The sequence below is a fragment of the Cyprinodon tularosa genome, unplaced genomic scaffold (genome assembly GCF_016077235.1).
Source record: "Cyprinodon tularosa strain WSP-4 unplaced genomic scaffold, ASM1607723v1 ctg120, whole genome shotgun sequence".
NCBI classification, from domain to species: Eukaryota; Metazoa; Chordata; class Actinopteri; order Cyprinodontiformes; family Cyprinodontidae; genus Cyprinodon; species Cyprinodon tularosa.
This window is the reverse complement of record NW_024038004.1, coordinates 3,499,494-3,521,069: the sequence shown is the minus strand read 5'-3', so window position 1 is coordinate 3,521,069 and position 21,576 is coordinate 3,499,494. Positions and strand designations below refer to the sequence as shown.

The following is a 21,576-nucleotide window of genomic DNA, read 5'->3' as shown; positions in this document are numbered from 1 at the left end:
TGATGTTGTAGAAATTCAACACTAAGATAATGAATATGGCTAAAAAATGGCAAAAAAAAGAAAATTTAAATGCCAACAGAAAAAAGCCTGGTCTCACCTCTGCTCAGTATAGACAATCTTTGGTTGGCTGTCAGTTGATACCATGGCAACCAGCAGGCGTTGGTGTCAATACAAAGGAGCAACTTCAGAGGCAGACCAGGTGATGAAAACAACTAGAATAGGATAGAAAATTAAACTATTAATACAAGATAGGGTGAGTATTTTTTTTACTATGTGTCGTCAAAATCGTGACTTTTTTCCGTTTTCAAAAAGTAAAAAGCTTTTGAACAGCTTTTATAAGAGCTATTGTTACATACTGTATCTGCAGCATTTTCACTTATTAACTGTTACCACAAGCCAGTTCTTTTTTTTAGATTGATAGAAGAAAAGAAATATAAAGAAGAAAATTATGAATGTGGAAGAAAAATACATGATTTTCAAATTACCGTTTTTCAAAGCTTTACCTGTATTTTTATATTTTTTATTTTTCACGGAATAGTTCAGATTTAGAGTAACTATAAATATATTTTCATGGCTTCCTAAAGACTGGATTGAGTTACCGTTTAGACTTTAAATGATACATTTAGAAGTAGATGTTGTGTTTAGTGTTGTTTTTTTCTACCCATGTCTGCGTCCCCTTTACTGTCCCCTCTTAAGGGCAAAGTTTTGTATGCACAACATAATGCTGCCTATCTCCAGTGGCCATTGAACAGTTGGGTTAAATCCTTAGAATGACATCAGCCCATCACAGGGCAACAAAGACATACACTTAATTAACAACCGTCTCCTGGTTGCATCACTCCAGAGAATCATACATGATTAATAGGCTTCTGCAAAACTTGATAGCAGAGGAGTCATCATTTGAATCAGGTGTGAAATAGCAGAAACATATCTAAAACATGCAGGAATCCATGAAGACCAGGGTTGAAAAACACTACATTAATCTAACGGTTATGTCTGAGGCCTTTGGGAGTAAACCGAGAACCTGTGGAGAAGTTCCACCTACATGTAGAACATGCAAACGCCATGCAAAATTACACCAGGCTGGGTGTCACACCTAACCCTTGCACCTCCCTGATATTCTTTTTATTGACAGATAATAGATTAAAAATGTCTAAAAAATCAGTTCTGTTTTATGACAAAATGCTACTTTATACTGTCTCACAACTTCATCACTGATCGGGTCAACCTTTCTACTGAATTTACATCCATATTTAACAAATTGTGCATATTTCTATAAATTATGGGTTCCCACTTACAGTAAATAAAAACACATAATTCAAAATTAGATTATTAAACAAAGCTGTTCAGAATTGAGTCAATTTTGTTTGCACAAGCAATGAATTTGACTTTTGAAAAACACACATTGGAATGTAAAGGAAGCTATTGGAAGGTTCCATCTTTCTTTACCCAGTTCTTCCCTGAGAAGCGATCAACAGTCAAAACTCCAACCACAGCAACTAAAATGCTTATAGGGATAAAATAAGGTCCAGATAAAACAAGGACAGCAGCGTTATGTTCAAGTTTGTTTGTGCAGCTCATCTTCATGGTTTCAAGCAAAAATCATCAAAGTTTTGTATAAGAAACAAGATAAGCAAGAAACAACCTATAGAGAACACATATGTACATGTGAATTCATGCTACATATTTCTTAGATTTATTTACTTTTTTAACACGTATGCTTGCAGTACTTTGTTGGTTTATTACACACAGGGTTCTAATGTAACTAAGTACTAAAACTTTTTTTTTTTACCTTAAAGGTATTGTGGAGTTTTTTTGCACTCTCCACTTAAAGAAAAATGCACACGCACAACCCTGTACCAGTTCCTGGGAGAGAACGCCTATTAACACTAGATTTCCCGGAGAATTCCAGTTTTCCTGCTAGCCCCCCTCCCCTCTTTAAGTTTGTGTATTTACTCTACCTTGCTAAGTTTCCTTGTTGTAATGCTAATAACCTGTGATGTGACCAGCCCGTCTACATGAGACTGGATAAGGCTGAAACAAACTGGCATCAGAACAAGAGCGTGCTCCAAACACTTTTCATTACCTGCCCCTGCAACATCAGACCTTTTTGCAGGAATAACTTGATAAGTCATATCTAAATCTTTTATTTAGGCAAACCTATTGAACAACCAGATATCATACGGGTCCTAGTTACTGAGGTGAGAACAGGTCATAGCCATGCTTTTCCAACAAGGCAAGGCAGAGCCTATTTATATTGTCCATTCACCAACAGAATCATTTATGTTGTTGCAAAGCTCACTATGTGAAAGAATAATTGTATTTTGTCTTGTCTCGCCTTTTCATGTCATTCAACATTTCAGCTTAGAGAATGACAAACAGTATGATTTCAGTATAGCAGTAACATTTATTTCACCCAAGGAGAAGCAATACATGTGAAGCTACTATTGTCCCATTTAGCTGTTTTTACAAACCCAAGGTGAGCCCTTCCTGCATTTTTGACAGGTATACTTTGTGCAGTGCACACAATGCTCAGTGCTGTGGTTCCTATTGCAGAGATTGCACACATTGCCTGCTTATAATCACAATGAAAAAATCTAAAAAAAATAGAGTTTAGCACATATTCCAAAAGTAAGAGTTTAGTCTGAACTAGAGGAGGTTATCTATGTATCCTACAAGTTTGGTGGCACTACAATGATGTATAGTGTAATTATTGGCTATTATATGCTTATAATAACAAAGACAAAATCTCCAAAAATACAGTTTGGCCTATCTTCCCAAAGTAAGAGTTGTAGTATAATGCAGATGAGGTTGTCTGTGCATCCTACAAGTTTGAAGGCAGTACAGTGATCTATAGTGTAGTCATTGCTCATTTTATACTTATTCAAATAATAAAATAGGTGTCATTTGTCATTTAGGCTTTGGAAATTCCTCATAAAAGTATTATTTTCGAATCCAACACGTGATAATAATCCACCTCTCCTTGGTGACGCTTTTGAATATTTCTCTCTGATTATTTTGTAACTTGCAGAGCTCGCTCCTCCTGCACATTTTTGGAGCAGCAAGCTCCCCATAGGGTCCAATGTAATTCTCCCAGCGCAATAGGAGACTCGTTTTGAGGAAACTATGGTTGTAGCTTACTGTCTGCCTTGCTGTGGTTGCAGAGAGTTGTCTGTTTTGTAGAATAAATAATCCACCGACGAGTTATTAATCTGGAAAAGCCAAGTATGTGGCAAGGGCGTAGGTTTGATTTGAACTTTGGTAGTGACACTATTGGTCAGGTGTCATTGGTGCTATGCAATATGCATGCCCTTTTTTATGCTCGATGTGAGCATCCTTACTGATAAGAGGAATTCATTGTTAAAAGAGAAAAGCATAATTTTGCTACATTAATAAAAAATGTTATAAGCACTACACTCATTAGATGCTGTTTATTAATGTTTGAAGTATCACCGGCTCTGATGAATCTGGAATTGGGACTGTTTTCCACTTTGAAAATGGTTTCATTTAAACGACTAAGAGAGAAGGTACATTTTCTTTTGAAGATATAGAATTGTGCAGAGTTAAACCCCACTCTTATATGTTTACCTACTATGCTCTCTGTATCAAGCAAAATAATACATTAATTAAAATATTAACTTCACTATAAAATTTGAACATCAGGGCTGTAGTTACTCTGTGTAGCCCATTTAATATATTTTATCTGAGGCTGAAAAAATTAATCGTATTAATAGATTATTTCGTCAACTAATTTAGTGAGTGACTCATCATTGACTGGAGAATAGAGACTCTAAAACATAATATAAATGTAAAATGTGCCTTTCCCCGACAGAGCAACCTACTTAGATCAGTAATTATACCAAAATTGTAAAAATACAATATTTATATATAATATATAAGATTAAAAAAAATGTTCTTCTCTGTCAATATTCTCCATCCAGAACTCCTCATGTGGAAATATTTTAGTTTCACCTGGTTTATTTAGACATCACCTGAAGCACTGAAGGGCCAGCTGCTTCACCTACAAGCTGCCCTGCATCATTATTACTGGATATCTGTGTTTCCTATAATCATATAATGTGTAAGTGCATTTTTAAAAGTAAAGGATTAAATGTAACACAACCTTTTATCATTGTCCTATATTGCTTACTGTCTGACTGTTTAAATAGCTCCTTATGTTTTTAATTTTTTTGGTGGCATCATCTCCAAACACAACACTGAGAATGAGCCGAGGTGTATTAAAATATAAAATCACTTTTAACAATTATAAAAGACAATATAACACTATCTTATCTGTAATTTGATATTACCCAAAATAAACAGCCAGATTCCAGCATTTTTACCAGACATTAATGTTTGTACTAATTCACTTATAGTTTGTGTGGAAATCTATGTAAGATTATCCTATTTCTAGATGTATAAATAGTCAATTAAATTACTATTATTACTATTACTACTACTAATACTATTATTAAACTAAAAACAGCAGATGTTTAGACGCCATTTCTTGTTGTTATACTTTATAAGAGGAATAACACCTGCTAATAATTATACCTGAACTTCCTCAAAGAGTCATCCAAAAATTAAAACAGTAATAGCAACTAAATATCGGTAAAAAGGAAACCCTCACATTTTCTTTTTTTTGGTGGCTGTGGCTAAGAATCAGAAATGTTGATGGCTTACAGCCTTTATTTGCCCATTTTTCCAGCAGTCTTCAGAACTCCTGGCTGACTCAGAATATTTCGTTTTATAAAAGAAAAAAAAGGTTTTTGTTTTTTAGTGTACATGATATTCATTTTTTTTTTATTGGGACTTGTTTTGTAGCCTAATATTAATTGTAGTAACCGTGGCATTCTATTGTGAATAAACACGCAGACTAGAAAACAGCCAATCAGAGAGAAGGCGGAACCTAAGGCAGAACAACCAATGAGAGTGGAGTTAAACAGCGCAGCACATTTCCATGCGCTGCTACGTGAAAGGGACAGGAGAGACCAGGCAGAGGAGCTGCGAGAGGAAAAGAAGCCACTGCTGCAACAACTACTGCTGTAAATTATAAACATGTTGCTCACATCGAATTATTGGTAGGGATAATTAGGTCGGCTAAAGTGACTTCATCCGCGAGCCACACTGTGCCCCTCCAGCTTGCTCGCCTTGATACGGATGGGCCTGATGAGCTTCTCTGCCCTGTTCGGGCACTGAAGGCATATGTCAGTCTCACAGCTTCTCTCCGTCAGTCGGATAATCTGTTTGTTTACTACGTGGGGCAACGCAAGGGGCAGGCCCTTTCTAAACAGCGCCTTGCACGTTGCATTGTGGATATAGTGGAACAGGCGTACATTTGGCAGGGCCTCCAACCCCCCGCTGGTGACTGGTGTCACTCTGGGGACTATTTGTTCAGCAGCCTCTTGGTCATCCCCGAATACCTTTGCTAGGTTTTACAGGGTTAGCTTGGCCACCCCTCACCCAATGCAGGGGATCCTGTCCGAGCGCGCACCATCTTCCCAGTGAGGTGGGCATGTTTTGGGTTGTTGTTTCTGTGTGTGATTCCTCAGGACTCTGTTGGTAATCATCATCCGTGCTTTAAGCACCGCCTCTGGGGGTCAGTAGGGATGAGATAGAACGAAAGTTACCACTGTAACTACGGTTATATGAATCCCGGATGACCGCCAGAGCGCTCGGTCCCTCGGAATCATTGTGTTTTCGCGAGAAGATTAAGGGACTGAGCTGTCGCTGTCGCGTGACTATATAGGCACACCGGTGTCACCGGGGGTCACACGTGACTATGTTGGTATAAGATTCTCAACCTATGCATGCGCAAGAGTGATCATTCATGCTTTAAGCACTGCCTCTGGCGGTCATCCGGGATTCATAGAACCGTAGTTACAGTCGTAACTTTCGTTTTTTGGCATTAAACTAACCTTGTTTGTGTTCCATTAGTTCGCCTTGGGATTCTTGTGGGAATTTCTACCTGTTTTTCAGTAAGTGGGCCCTGTGAGCTGTTGTTTGTTAGTGGCGTCTGTGGAGGTTTTTCTGTCCTCCTCTCCCGCTCTTCTGCAGCTATGGAGTACTGTGAGCTCACCTGGCTGTCTGGTTCAGCTACCAAGCGGGCCACAGTATATAATGACTTTAAGAACGACCCTGTCTTGATCTAGCAGCTCTGCGTCTCTCTGTGGTGGCTGTTCCACTGGGGAAGCTTCCATAGGGCAGCAGGAGTCTCTCTGAAGCAGACCATTTCTTGGTCTAGGCTCTGATCGTCACCTCTCATAGGATCAAGTGAGCGTTGCTGGCAAAGGCAAACCCCTCCCTGAGCTTCAACCTCCACTTCTTCCTCTAACTTGGAAAAAGTTTTTTCTTCCAACCCCTCAGCTAAGGCTTTGTAGGCAATTTCAAGATTAGCTTTTTGGATGATTTGATACTTTCTGAAAGATGACAGAAAACAAAAATGAGTGTTAATGATTCCAACAACAGCAAAATCAAAGGCAAAAAAAAAAATTATAAGAAAGAGCATAGGCTGAAAAGCGACAAATGGACAGACAGACGATGCGCTGAAAGGGTTGGGTAATGTAGTAAATGTATGTTCGTCTTTTATTTAAATAAAAAAAAATCTTGGTTGGAACACAAAGGTTTTTGTTTGTTAAGCAATCAAATCAGACAGTGAATAAAATGATTAAAATCAACAAAATCAATTCAATTTTAATACTTTCTCAGACATAGAGAATCAGATTTAATTCTTAATGCAGTGTAAACTTTTGTGCATAACTACAAAAGTTATAAAACTGATAAAATTGGTAACTTCTCAAGGAAGGAAGCCTCACCTTGATATGAGCCAAACTCTGTTTGTTTGCAGGCAATAGGAAGGACTAGGCTCCTCTTGCTCGTCAACACCAGCTGTCTCATCCTGTTGTACTTCTACTTCTTTGCAAAAGCAGCATCTTTGCAGCCTGTTTAAAACATACACAAAAAATAAATAAAATAAAAAATTATTGATATACATATTCCACACACACACACACACATATACATATATGTACACACACACACATGTATACATATATGTGCACACAAATACACACACACATATATATACATATATGTGCACACACACACATATATACATATATGTGCACACAAATACACACACATATATATATATATGTACACACACATACACACATATATATATATATGTGCACACATACACACAGTGTGTGTTGGCGGGTGGGACACGCCCACTTTGACATCACACATGGTGATGTCATAGTGGGCGTGTCTAGTCCTGATAAGACGTGGGACACGCCCACTATGACATCACACATGGTGATGTCACAGTGGGCGTGTCCAGTCCTGATAAGACTTTCATCTTACCATATCATTAGTTCCAAACACCAGCCAAGGTGATCAGACCAGGTCATTTGGGTGATTTTCAATTCTTCAAAATGAAGCCAAATTGTAAATATTTAGACTTGGAGAACGAGACGGATTTTGGATCTGAAACAAACAAATACCGCTTTAATGGAACTGTGCACTTTGGACAAACTGGACGAATTGTCCAGTGCATAAAACAGGACACCAGAGAGATTGTTGCAATTAAATTAGTGCCAGAGATCGCGGATATGACGAATAGGGAAAAACAAATCTTGAGAAAAATCAAAGAGTTTGGACCTGACAACTACAACATAGTAAAGTTTTATGAAGATTTTAACTACAAAACAAAACATTGCTTCGTGTTTGAAAAACTGGATATCGATTTGCTAAGATTTACAGAAACAATTGTAGGTAGTGGACTACATTTAAGTGACATTCGGCTTATTGCTAAACAGGTACTGGTCAGTTTAGATTTTCTACATAGTAATGGAATAGTACATAGATGTATCACACCTAACAATATAATGTTGGTTGACCGCTCCTCTCTAAAAGTGAAATTAATCGATATGGGTTTCTCTGAGGAGATAGGATCAATGTCAAATATTTATACTAACCCTGTTGGTTTCATGCCTCCGGAGGTAATTATGCGTAAAAAGCCAGATGCCAGTTCGGATATGTGGTGTCTAGGCCTCACTTTGATCTATTTCTACTTTAAAGCTCTCCTGTTTGATTGTTATACTCTTAACGAAACATTGGCGGCAATTGTTAAAATGTTGGGTGAACCACACTGCAGTAAGACTTTTTCGTATTGGAAAAATGTAATTAAGGAGTATGATCCAGTTGTGAAACTGCAGTCTTTGGACGACCTGCTGGAAATCCGTCCAACAACACAAGACCCCGCTGAAAGGGAGGATTTACTAAGTTTCATAGATTTTCTAAAGCAAATGCTAGTTCCTACACCTCAGGAACGTATTACCTCAGCCGCTGCACTTAAACACAACTTTATTACCATGGACCATATGTCTAACTTTGACAGCAGCAGCTCTTATGTACTTGAAGCCCATGAGGCAATGAGAACATACAAATTCATGACATCAGAAAGGTTGGGAGCCTCATACAACTCTGAAGAAAGAGAAACCTCCTCTTGTGTCTGTCAATTCAAATATAAAACACTAAGACTTAAAATGGTCGTTTTTTCATCTCATTACAAACTCATGACATCAGAAAGGTTGGGAGCCTCATACAACCCTGAAGAAAGAGAAACCACCTCTTCTGTCTGTCCAGGCAACAATGCCACACTAAGAAGTAAAATGGTTGTTTCTTCAGCTCCACTGGATGACAATAAGACCATCCAGACTCCTTTTGAAGCAAAAACAACTTATAGTGAAACATTTTGCTCGGACAGTTTTTCAACAAATGATTTTGTTTTCAAATCTGAAACAAGCAAATACCTCTTCATAAGTATTGTGGGTAAAGGAGTAACAGCTATAACTATGAGGTGTAGAAACCAAGAAACTACAGAGATGGTTGTAATAAAAGTTGGAATAGACGGGGTTAATACCTGTTCAAATGCGGAAAAAAAAATCTTGAACAAAATCAAAGAACTTGGAGCGGACAACTACAACATAGTGAAGTTTTATGAAGATTTTAACTACAAAACAAACCCTTGTCTTGTGTTTGAAGAACTGGCTATCGATTTGCTAATGTTTACAGAATTCGTTGTAGGTAGTGGACTACATTTGTATGATATTCGACTTATTGCTCAACAGGTACTGGTGGGTTTAGATTTTCTACATAGTAATGGAATAGTACATAAAGATATCAAGCCTAACAACATAATGCTGGTAGACTGGTCCTCTCTAAAAGTGAAATTAATTGATATGGGTTTCACTGAGGAGATAGGATCAATGTCAAATTTTTATCCTAACCCTCTTATTTTCATTCCTCCGGAGGGAATTATGCGTGACAAGCCAGATGCCAGTTTGGATATGTGGTGTCTAGGCATCACTTTGATCTACTTCTACCTTAAGTATTTCTTGTTTGATTATGGTACTCGTGACAAAACATTGGCGGCAATTGTTAAAATGTTGGGTGAACCACACTGCAGTAAGACTTTTTCGTCTTGGAAAAATGTAATTAAGAAGTATGATCCTGTGCTGAAGCTGCAGTCTTTGGACGACCTGCTGGAAATCCGTCCAGCAACACAAGACCCCGCTGAAAGGGAGGATTTACTAAGTTTCATAGATTTTCTAAAGCAAATGATAGTTCCTACACCTCAGGAACGTATTACCTCAGCCGCTGCACTTAAACACAACTTTATTACCATGGACCATTTGTCTAACTTTGACAGCAGCAGCTCTTATGTACTTGAAGCCCATGAGGCAATGAGAACTTACAAATTAATGACATCAGAAAGGTTAGATATCCCTGCCTTGTGCCGCGGGACCCCCTCTCCTCAAACAAACCCAGTGATTCAGTCAGATTTATACACAGAATCACCTATTATCAGATCAACAACCATCTTGCCGACTAATAATCAACAGCAAACTGATTGTGGTGATCAAAAAGAGAAAATACTGAGCATTCCACTTAAGAAGGGAACAATAATGACTAGTAGTTCCATCAAAAAGGTGGTGGAAATAGAGAAAAAGTCTAAAAATGTCACATTTAATCCCGTTATTATGATTATACCTAATCAATCTCAAGTTCTATCTCATTTAGGTGATCAACAAGAGAGAATACAGAGTAGCTTATCAGAACATACAGGTTTTACAGTCGATTCCTCCTTATTGAAGCCTAATTTGGACCCACCCCTGTTCCACAAAAGATTACCAGCATCAGTTAGTCTCTCTGAACAGAAACACGCATCACCACCCAGTTCCAGGTGTGTGGTGATGGACAGACAACTAAAAACTGAGGAAAAACTCTCAAAAAAGTCTGAAGATACCAAACTCCATGTCCAGGATAACACAAACTTAACAAGCTGTAAAGATCCCTCACATCTGGTTGAAGTCAAAACCCGCAAGAAATTTTGGAAAAGAGTAAAGAATTTTTTCTCAAACATAAACTGCTTTGGCCTTTGTCTCTCAACAAAAAATTAATATCAATGCTACTTATTTTATATGTGTATTGGACCCTGTCTGTCTCTCTATCTATCTCTCTCTGTATCTCTCTATCTGTCGTCCATCCGTCTGTCCGTCCGTCCGTCCATCCATCCATCCATCCATCCATCCATCCATCCGTCCGTCCGTCCATCCATCCATCCATCCATCCATCCATCCATCCATCCATCCATCCATCTATCTATCCATCTACCTGAGCATGCGTGGGTTCTCTCCGGGTTCTCCGGCTTCCTCCCAGTCCAAAAAGAGCATGGTTAGAGCAAGAGCGATGTTAGAATATTAATACTATTCAAAGGTGGATGAATTGAATATTTCATGGAGTTTACATGTGTTCCCTGAGCATGCGTGGGTTCTCTCCGGGTTCTCCAGCTTCCTCCCAGTCCAAAAAGAGCGTGGTTAGAGCAAGAGCGATGTTTGAATATAAATACTATTCAAAAGTGGATGAATTGAATATTTCTTCGGAACATCTGAGATTATGTAGGTGTCTTATTTACTTTAAATGATTGTGAAGTTTCATTTATGAATGTGTTATTCACTGAGTGAATAAATTATTTTAAAATATACAATGTGATTTCCTGGATTTTTTTTTTCTCATTTCGACTCTCATAGTTGTTGAAGTGTACCAATGATGAAAATGACAGACCTTTCTTATTATTTTAAGTAGGAGAACTTGCACAATTAGGGGCTGACTAAATACCTTTTGGCCCCATGTGTCTGTGTGTGTATGCATGTATCTATCTATAAATACTTTGCAATTTCAACGGAATAAAACTTGTTTATTGTGCTTTAAATTATAGAATTTCTTAATACGGTAAATACTTATGTAATTATAGGCAAAACAAAACACAGATATTTTTTTAGTATAATTCAGTGAGTCCACCTTGTGACGGTAAAGCGACAGATCTTCTGGCAAAACTGCAGCATCTCCGTCTTAAACTGTGGAAAGTTGAGCTGGTCGATGATCTTGTGCGTGCTCCTCTGCTGACAAATGAGACAGCTGAATATGTCCCTCTCTGGAGAATGAGATTTTGATATGTTGCAACAAACATTAGATAGAAACTGCTAATATTTATAGGTATTTAACATTTGATCTATGTTTCTCTTGAAGATTTGAATCGAACAGGAATTACTGAGCTTATATTCAGTTCTGTATTGGACAGCTCCTCTGCATACTTTGGTTCAGCCTCAAACAGCACCTTTGACTGCTTATCACACTGTGTGCTGGAATCATATTAAGGCTCAAAATCAAAATGCAAATGGGACAGATTCTTAAGAGTATGTAATCTTGTTTCATCATATTCAAATGTAATATTATGAAGGTTATTATATAAAAATGATCCAAGATTTGTTTGCAAATAATATGCATAAAAAAAAGTCTTCATATTTTCTCTAATGATGCTTTTTGTCAGATTAACGGGACCTCTAAACTATTACCTTTAAAGAGGCATGAAACACACTTTGTCTTCTTAAACCCACATCTCTTTAAAATTGTGTTTATATCGGACAGATGTAATATTCTAATCTCGTTACGTTAACATTAGCGTAACAAAATTATGATAAATTAAATACTTGAAAACAGTCCATTTGTTAGTAATCAAATTGGGTTTTGTTTAGTGAAAGTTAATGCAATTGATTCAAATACATTATCTTCAATGATATTCTTACCAAAATACTATAAATCCAGAACAGCCATTGTGACTGAATCTAATCAAGAACGTTCTCCATAACTTTTCGCGACAGTGGCGTTGGATGGAGGAGTTTGCCCTGTAATCGAAGGGTTGACGGTTCAAGCCCCGACTCCGACTTTCATTGTCGTTGTGTCCTTGGGCAAGACACTTCACCTGCATTGTCTACTGATGGTGGTCAGAGGGCCCGGTGGCGCCAGTGTACGGCAGCCTCGCTTCTGTCAGTGAGCCCCAGGGCAGCTGTGGCTACAATGTAGCTTGCCACCATTAGTGTGTGAGTGTGTGTGTGAATGGGTGAATGAATGTAGTGTAAAGCGCTTTGGTCAAGTCTCCTAACTTGAATAAAGGCGCTATATAAGTACATGCCATTTACCATTTTTCAAGTTACCCTGTACACAGACAGACAGACAAACAAACACAAACTACCCTAAACACATAACCTTGGTGGAGATAAATGGCAAGAGATGGGAAAACAAAAACGATGAAAATCTATTAATAATATATAGAAACTGAATTTTCCATGAATTTGCAGCTCAAGTTCATGATAAGGTTGATTGTATCTGAACAACAGTATCTGCTTTATTTACAAATCTACCTACTAGTGTAGGTTATTATTTGCTTACATTGAACAAAATGCTTAATTTACAAGGTTGTAGATTCAGATGTGTATGGATCAAACTTCCTCTGTAGACAACAACAACACCATAATAAACAATAATTTGCCAAATTAGTTTGCTTTATAAATGCGTGTGAGAGCATGCACAGACCCATTTCTCCTCCTGCATGCTCTGTTTAAAAGTTGCTGTTTGCATTAGAGTCCTGCACGGGTCGAGTTTTACCAACCCGCACCCGTTAGGATGACTACCGAACCCGACCCCTCACCCGCAGATATCTTCAATTCAAATCCGAACCCGACCCGACCCGTTGATATTTAACCCGCAACCCGACCCGTTAACACATCAAGTAATAGGCTATAGTACGCTGCGCTGCAGAACAGCGCCATTAACACTGCAGCAGACGTGTATGCACTGACTGTGGCCTTTTTGGAGGGAAGCCCACACTGCCGGCAGGGCTTTAAGGTACAACAAGGGTGACCCCAGTGCCTGATTAATATAACATTTCTGATGTCCATAACAACACACATGCATAAAAAAAAAATCACCAACTACCCTTCCGCACTAAAAAAATATCCGCCCGACCCCCGACCCGTTTATTTTTATTTATGTATTTTTCACCCGCAAAAGAGCATTTTAGCGGGTGACCCGTTGGGGACCCACGGGTACCCGACCCGTTGCAGGAGTCTAGTTTGCATTGCTCATACAAGCTTACTTTCCAAAAGAAGATTTGCAATTTTTCCACTATGTCAGACTCACCACCGGTAAGTGAAAATGGGGACGAGCACATAGGACGGCCTTAAGTAAAAATATCACCAGAATGATTGACAATTAGGAGGACCACTTATTTTGATGATCCATCTGAAAAAAGAACACTGAAGTCAAAATTTTGTCTATCTATACTTACTGGAGTAATTATTGTTTAGACAACTTTTTACTTCTCGTCCTTACATTCTTTTTGCAATTAGATCTACTTTCGACTCCTTACATTTTAGAAATAGACTTGTTAGTTTTGTTTCATTTCAGTTTATTCAGTAAGTATTTAAGAAAAAAATCAAAAAAACATCAAAATAATTTGTTATGGCATCTCTGCTGCCATCAGGCAATTTCTTTGGAACTTGTTGTTCGACACATACCAAAATAAATGTTTTTTCAAGATGATGCAAAGTGAAAATTTGACACATATGCCATTACTTGTAAAACTAAGAAAATTAAGTATACAGAAGTTATCATCCAGAATTGTAGAAAAAAATGTTTTAATGGGGTTTTGCAGTAACCAGTATGAGGTTTAAAGCATCTATTATCTTTTTTTCCGCATTACTTTTACTTTTATAATTGAAGTGGTTTTAAAAATTGTACTTTTACTATTTTACTTGAGTACAAATCTCAAGTTGATACTCTAACTTCTACAAATGGGTTTTTAAACAGTATATTTTATACTTCTGCTTGAATAATAAACATAAATACTTTTGACACCTCTGATTACATAATCCAAATTTTAAACACTTGATGTTGTAATAGTAATTGTCTATTAAATGGGTATAGATACTTTTATAATAAACTGCAGTATTTTTGTTTTGGCTGCTTTGCTTAAGGTTTCTTAGCAGTATTTTTGGCATCAGCTCAGACTGCTGTAATGGGATCTCGATTTCAACAACTCTCTCAGCCTAAGCTGAACCATCTCAGATATCTGAACCGGTAGGAGGGAGTAACTTCACCAGCTGCTACTTTACTGTTGTCCTTATGTAAGTGAGCCTCTTGTTATTTTTCAGTCGCTCTGTTTACTGGCTAGATAAACTACCGCAGGAGAAGACTGAATCCACTACCCAAATTGGTATATTTTACCTTTTTTGGTACAAATTAGATAAAAAATGTGTGAATCTACATTAATATTCTTTCTCTTTGCTTTTGCACAGAGTTGACATCTCGCTGGTCAGACTTGACCAGCAGGAAAATCTTCAACACTCAAATCCCGTAAATGTTTTTAATATGCATATATTTATTAAGGCAGTTATTTTGCTACCTAAGTAGAATCGTAATTCTATCGATGTTTTATATGGATACCATTCTTGTCAAAACATTTCTAATGTTGATATATGACGGACTGTCACTACAAACAAATTTGAGAAAAGTATCTCTGTTTGTCTCATGTAACAATGACCATCTTTTCTAGATTTTCCTCATGCATTTAATATTACTCTGTGATAAAGTGATCAGTCTTTCTTTATAACTCTTATTTCCTATTATTTTTCCATTTCATTTATCTCCTCCCTCAGACTTTCTCCCATTTGGGAGGTCAGTAAATGGGCTCTTAGGGCCGTCCCTTCTGAACGACTATGTAAATTGGCTCAGCCTCGCCCCCCTGCTCCAGGGTGGCAGCCTGGCCGCCCTCTGCCAACACCTGTGAGTAGCAGCATGTAAATTCTGGTTCTGGCACTGGACTGCTTTTGCTTTTGTATCCCCTGAACAAGAAAATCTTAATCCTCTTTGAATGTCAGACTCTTCTATAAGCAGGGAAGTTGAATGTAATGTTTCTTCACGAATGGAATAAGGATAGAGTCAGGATTCCTACACAAACTGGAAACAATAGAATGAAATATATTCTACGCATGTCTGGGAATGGATTGGGTTCTCCCAGGAGAAACAGAAAAATCTCACATAGTTAAGGGATCTGAGGGTTTTTCTCATTAATCTGGTGGCTCCATAAGCCAAGTTATAAGATAAGCTAAATTTTACAGACGAAGGGATGAACTTTGAAGCACCTGTGCACTTTGATGAATGCCAAGCAATATAGGGAGACTTCAATTATACTAAATCCTCTTCATGATCTAAGATCCATTAATCTACTAATTAGTTGGCCTGGACTGCACATTATTTTTTTTTTGTTTTGGTCAGATTTTACACCTAGGTGAACTTCCACTCAAGTTTCCGATTTTGCACAACCCAAACAGCAAATTTTTTTCCCCAGCCACTACTACTCTATTTAGCCATATAGAATTTCATGAAACCAGAAACATAATTGAAAGCTTGTTATACAACAAGTTTTGAATAAAAATTATAGCACTTTATACTGTTGGTGACTTCACCTAAAATGAAGAGTGTCCTAAGATAAATATTTAGTGCAACAAATAATTCTCCATTTGGGTCTGCACAATGGTGCATGGTAAATCGGAAACTTAAAAGAATAAAATTGACGGCTATTCCTTTAAATGTACCTCATTTTAATTTGCCATTCACCAAAAACTGCAAATAAGTCCTTTACATTCAATAAATTCAATAATTTTGATTCTGTTACATTTTGAAAAAGTTTTAAAGCCACACATATGTCAAAACATATTTAACAGCTAGATGTCCATATGTTTTTGGGTTCAAATTTGATCATCCATCCATCCATCCATTGGGGCAGCTCCTTTTGGGGAATCCAAGGCGCTCCCAGGTCAGCCGACAAACATAGTCCCTCCAGCGTGTCCTGGGTCCCTGGGCCTCCTCCCGGTGGGACGTGCCTGGAACACCTCACCAGGGAGACGTCCAGGAGGCATCCTAACCAGATGCCCAGGCCACCTCAATTGGCTCCTCTCGATGTGGAGGAGCAGTGACTCTACTCTAAATCCTCCCCGAATGACTGAGCTCCTCACCCTATCTCTAAGGGAGATCCCAGACACACTATGAAGAAAAATAATCTCGTTCTTTCGGTCATGACCCAAAGCTCATGACCGTAGATGAGAGTAGGAACGTAGATCGACCGGTAAATCCAGAGCTTTGCTTTTTGGCTCAGCTCTCTCTTCACCACAACAGACCAATACAGGGCATGCTTCACAGCAGACGCCGTACCAATCTGCCTATTGATCTCCCGCTCCATCTTCCCCTCATTCGTGAACGGCTGAAGAAGCTGGCTTGAAATTTCATTTTATGATTTGCAACTTCAAAATTGTTACCTTTATGGCATTGAAACTGGCCTAAATTATGCTATTCAGAAATAATACATTATTGGTTACAGCCTATATTTGCTTAATCTATTTTCACATAATCTCTGACCAGCTTTACTGTACCATTTTAAACTTCCTACTTTACTATCCTACGAGCCACTCCAGCTAGATTGGGTTTGTCTTGTATTTAATCGGTCTTCTCTGCAGGTGAGTCGAGGGACACAATCAGCAGTTGCCTCCTCACGGCTTAGAGAGCTCGCCCAGCCGAGGAGACAACAACTTCAAGTGTTATCTAGCTGCAGATCTGAACCTCGACCTACCACCCAGTTGGCCTCAAGAACATCTGCCCATATAGAGGTACTAGCCAGTGAGTATAAGTTTCCTTTATGCTGTGTTTTTTATGAGATGTTGCCATTGTTCTGCTTGGTTTTTAATATATTTGTTTCTCTAGCTCCAAAGCATAACCACCCTGAGTATAAGGGAGAGCGCCCAGTATGCTGGCCAGTTTCCAAAGCGGCCAGACATCATGTAGCCAGCCAGAGACTTTGTGAGCTGTCCTACCCCAAAAGAAGAAAAGCACTGTTTGAGGGGTACAACCCGTATGTTGTTAGCCGGGCTGCTCGCTCTGCTAATCCCTCCACTCGAATACAGGAGCTCTGTTTGCCTCTGCCTCGGAAATATAGTTCAAAGGAATGGTGACTCATGTTATCCCTGGAGAGATTTCTGTTGTTCTCAATTTAGTTTTCAAGGCTCAATAAGATTATTTTCAATTTAAGCAACCTTAAACTCATTTGCTCCATCTATTGCCTTAGGGTTTAATATTTTTGGAATTAGCTGATTGATTTTAGACTCCTTAAAGACTAATGGTTTTACAACTGTTGTCTTGATGTATCAGAGTGTTATCACCTTATGAGAAGCACATAAACTGCCATCATCTGAAACAAAAGCATCACTGTGTAGGTTTTTTTTTCTAAGAGATGGCATATGCAATTGATTGGGTGCATTCTTTTTTTCTTAAATTAAGTTTGCTATTTCCTCAAGGGAGAATTTTAGGACTTTTTCCCCCTATTTTTATTAAGTCTTGAAAGTTAAGATTGGCACCTACTTCCAGAAAGACCATTACAGGCATTTATTTGGTCCTTTTACTGAGGAGGAGGATGTTTAAATTCAGCCACATTAAAGAACTTTGGGCATGAACAGCTTCCTTGATGTCATGTAACGAAGTCCTTATCGGGTAAAAGCCCAAGATTTAACTAGACCACTCCAAAATTATGTTTATGCTCTGTAAATCTCTACTCATAGTCATTACCCTCTCTGGTTTTTACTTAAATAGATAATCTTTTTTTTCCTTTTTAATAAGTGTAACATATATCTCTCTTCACTTGAATATATTTAATGTATAAACAAATCTTGCAGAAAGTACTGTGAGTTTGCTGTGATATGGAAATTAAAATAGTTCAAACGTGTCCCAATGATTTCCTCATTCATTGTACTGCATGAAAATACTTTTTGCACATTTGCTTTCCTTTCTCATTACTGGTTTTAGTGTTCCGGCAATATTGACCAAAGTTAAATTAAATTAATGTTTATAAACTTGTCATGATTTACTAAAGGTCTGACCCAAAAATGCAGAAGACCAAACAGAGAGTTTTATTGAAGAGATAAGGCTCGGTGCTGAGTTGCCCTGAACTCAGCTCAACCGGAACTGGAAGGGGAAGGGAAGACAAACAATAGTTCAGGCTCAATGGGAAAGTGGATATGGAGAAGAGGATCTGAAGGTCCACTCACGTTTCCAGAGAAGTTGTAGGATCATTGTCTCCGATCTGATCGGAGTTATTTTGATTCGGTGGAGGGCGAAACAGGGTTTACCCAGAACTTGGATGGTTGTTGGTGAATGGAGAAACTGACTGCCACTCAGATTTACTGCTGTACTTGAACGGGTTGAAATGGAGAGTAGATTCAACTTCCCTTTCAAGGAAGAAGGATTCAAACCTCCAGTTTGAATCCCCAGCTCGGTTTAAGGCTCAGTCGATTCCTTCAGGGAGTGAAGGTCCGAAAGGTCCAGTTCGCAGGAAGACTTCCTGCCAAGAGAAAAGACAAAGAATTAAGTTAAAACTGGGGTTGACAAGCACTCAGTCTTACTCAGCAAAACTCAGCTTGGCTAGAGTACCCAAAACTGGCAAACACTCTGGCGTCGCTTAACCTGACAGCAGCCAGATGCATGTCTCGCTCCGCCCAGCTCCACTCACATACATCTGGGAACCCGCTCATTGAAAGTGATTTCCCCAACCGAATTTATGGTCTGTCCAATCAGGACGCAGGGTGGGTGTGTCCTGGGGTGGAGAAGCGACAGTGAGATTCCAACAACAATGGCGGCTCGCATTGAGGAAGCAAGCGTTAGCCTCGATGCTGCTATTTCTTCTGTGTTGTCCAATCTATCTGATATTGTTTCATTAAAAGAACATCAGAGAACGGCTTTGAAGGCTTTTGTTGGTGGAAACGATGTTTTCGCCCTTCTCCCGACCGGATTTGGCAAGAGCTTGATCTACCAAATGGCTCCTCCTCTCACAGCGTCACGGGTTAGCTTCGGTGTGAGTGGTTGAAATAGCACGTCAATAAAGATGACAGACAAGTGGCTTATCCAATCATATGCAAGGAGTTTTGATAAGGCCCAGCCTTCAGTAAAGGCAATTCCTATGGCGGGTTCCCAGATGTATGTGAGCGGAGCTAGGCGGAGTGAGACATGCATCTGGCTGTTGTCAGGTTAGGCGTCGCTATCAGCAGCTTAACCCCAGGCTCACACCGACTCCGGTCTTACCGTTGCGGTGCGGTGGGTGCGGCGCCGCAGTGATTCCAAGTCATTAAAAAGACGTAAACCTCTCTCACCGGCTGCTGAGCTGTCCGGCTGCGGTTACCGAGACACTCCGGCGCTGCAGAAAATTCCGCAAGAAAGCTATCCTTGCGGCGTGCCGGAGCCCTCCGCAACAAGCTCTCGCAAAAATCCTTTATTTGGGCCGTGTTATCGCGTGAAGTTACGTGAACTCAAATGAACTTCTGTTAAATCTCCGGACCTGTTGCCGGAGCCGCAGAGCCGCACCGCACCGTAGTCAAAAGGGCAGTGTGAGAGGGGGTGTGCGGGAGTTGCGGTCTCTGTCGGCTCGGTAACCGCACCGGAGCCAGTGTGAGCAAGGGGTTAGAACACTCCGCTAATGAGGCAACCATCATCAGGTGTGTGAGGAGGCGGACCACAACCAGGCGCCTCCTGCTGGTGGAAGGGAGAACAACACAAAAAAGACAAACACACAGACTGGAGTCCGGACAAAACTAATCAGTTCAATAAGCTAGCAATATCAATCTGTAAAATTAATCCTATAGTTCATGGAACAATCTCTACCAGATAAAAAGAAGCTTGAGTAGATTTAGCAGTAACACCAAAAGATGATAAATAAAGGCGCAAACATTCAAAATAATCACTTGGATTGATTACTATATTGATAGGCATCTATTCAGTTTTTAATAGCTAAGTAAATAATTTTTGTGACCACAAAGTAAACTTTAAAGTTATTAAAAGTTCTAGGTTTTAGTAGAGGAGATGATTTGGATCGAGATCAGATTCTTTCATTTGAACAAAAATGGGGAAAAAAAGGGTTTCAAATTAAAAGGTAATAATTTAAATCAGTTCATTTGCAATTTTTATTTTCCATCTTTCAGCAGCATTTTGGGACATGATGGAGCAGAACAATCCTATTTAGTGAAGTCTGGGCTGTGTAGCTTTGGTGTTCCTGCTCCGGTAATGAGAGCATTTGGTAGATGGATGTAGTGATTTTGTAGACAGTATCTAAACCAGGGGCGGATCTAGGATTCTAGGAGGTCAGGGGCTGAGCCCTGAGGGTGAAGGTGAGAGTGTAGGTTTTCTGGTAAATCCCATTCTGATGTAAAATATGACAGATTACTGGATTAGGAAAATTTCAGGCATATGACATGCTATCACACATATTTCCTAAGATATGGGAGGAGGAGGATAGAATGGATATTTCAGCTGCCTGAAATTATCTGTTCCCCCTCCATAACATGGGAATAATTTTATCTACCTGCAAGTCTTTAACTGTGTTTATTCCTCTCTTCATCAACAACAGATCCTGTGGATTTTGTGACATTTGATCATTATTTACCAGAGTTATGAGAGGAAAATCTAATATTTTAGCCACCTGGACTGAGCTGGAAAGCAGAGGGAAACACTTCTGCTTCTGCATGCTGCCACTCTCTGGTGAATTCCAGTACTGCACATTTTACACAGATCAGCTCTTAGATCTGGGGCTTTTGGGAAAACATCCAGGGCTGTAGCCCAAGTAGCCACCCCCAAGATCCACCACTGGTCTAAACACTGTAGATCTGACATCAGTTTTTACAATTTTATATTAACAAACATATCCTCTTAAGCAGGAAGTTAACTCATTTCAAGTTCAACTTTGTTTTTTTGTTTTTTTTTCTGGCATAGTTTTACCTCTTTTTTTGTTGTTGTTCTCATGAAAGAAGTGACTCACCTTAATATGTGTCTAATGCACCTTAGAGTAATTCAGTGTGCTATTATGAATGTGACAAGTTGCAGCATCACTAGGAAATCATTAGAGCAGAAAACAGCATTTGGGGGAAAATACTCCAACAGACATCCTGAAGCAGGCAGGCAGTTGTGCACTCATCATTTCTAATTTTTCTCATAAGATAAACTTGTGGCACCAATGAAGGCTTCATTAGGAGACACAAAAAAAAGGTTTTGAAGACTTATTTACTGGTAACCTTTTATTTTTGATCGTTTTAATATAGAAAATTTGATCTATGCGTTTTTAAAAATCAGGGTTTATTA

General features: G+C 38.9%; 1 protein-coding gene across 1 annotated transcript; it reads left to right on the top strand.

The window, feature by feature from the left end:
- Window positions 1-3: 3 nt before the first annotated feature.
- theg (theg spermatid protein) lies at window positions 4-18,172 on the top strand. The gene is made up of 7 exons (XM_038273822.1): window positions 4-253; window positions 14,382-14,484; window positions 14,559-14,620; window positions 14,703-14,760; window positions 15,063-15,189; window positions 16,920-17,079; window positions 17,164-18,172. Exons 2-7 carry the CDS (start codon window positions 14,423-14,425, stop codon window positions 17,409-17,411), a joined length of 717 nt encoding a protein of 238 aa, XP_038129750.1. The 5' UTR covers window positions 4-253; window positions 14,382-14,422; the 3' UTR covers window positions 17,412-18,172.
- Window positions 18,173-21,576: the final 3,404 nt, after the last annotated feature.

Excerpts from the sequence above, each read along its gene's own strand:
- theg (XM_038273822.1), top strand. The coding sequence starts at position 14,423 with ATGGGATCTCGATTTCAACAACTCTCTCAGCCTAAGCTGAACCATCTC. Across the intron at positions 14,761-15,062 it reads ATCTTCAACACTCAAATCCC|ACTTTCTCCCATTTGGGAGG; the intron begins GTAAATGTTTTT and ends CTCCTCCCTCAG. Across the intron at positions 17,080-17,163 it reads CCATATAGAGGTACTAGCCA|CTCCAAAGCATAACCACCCT; the intron begins GTGAGTATAAGT and ends TTGTTTCTCTAG.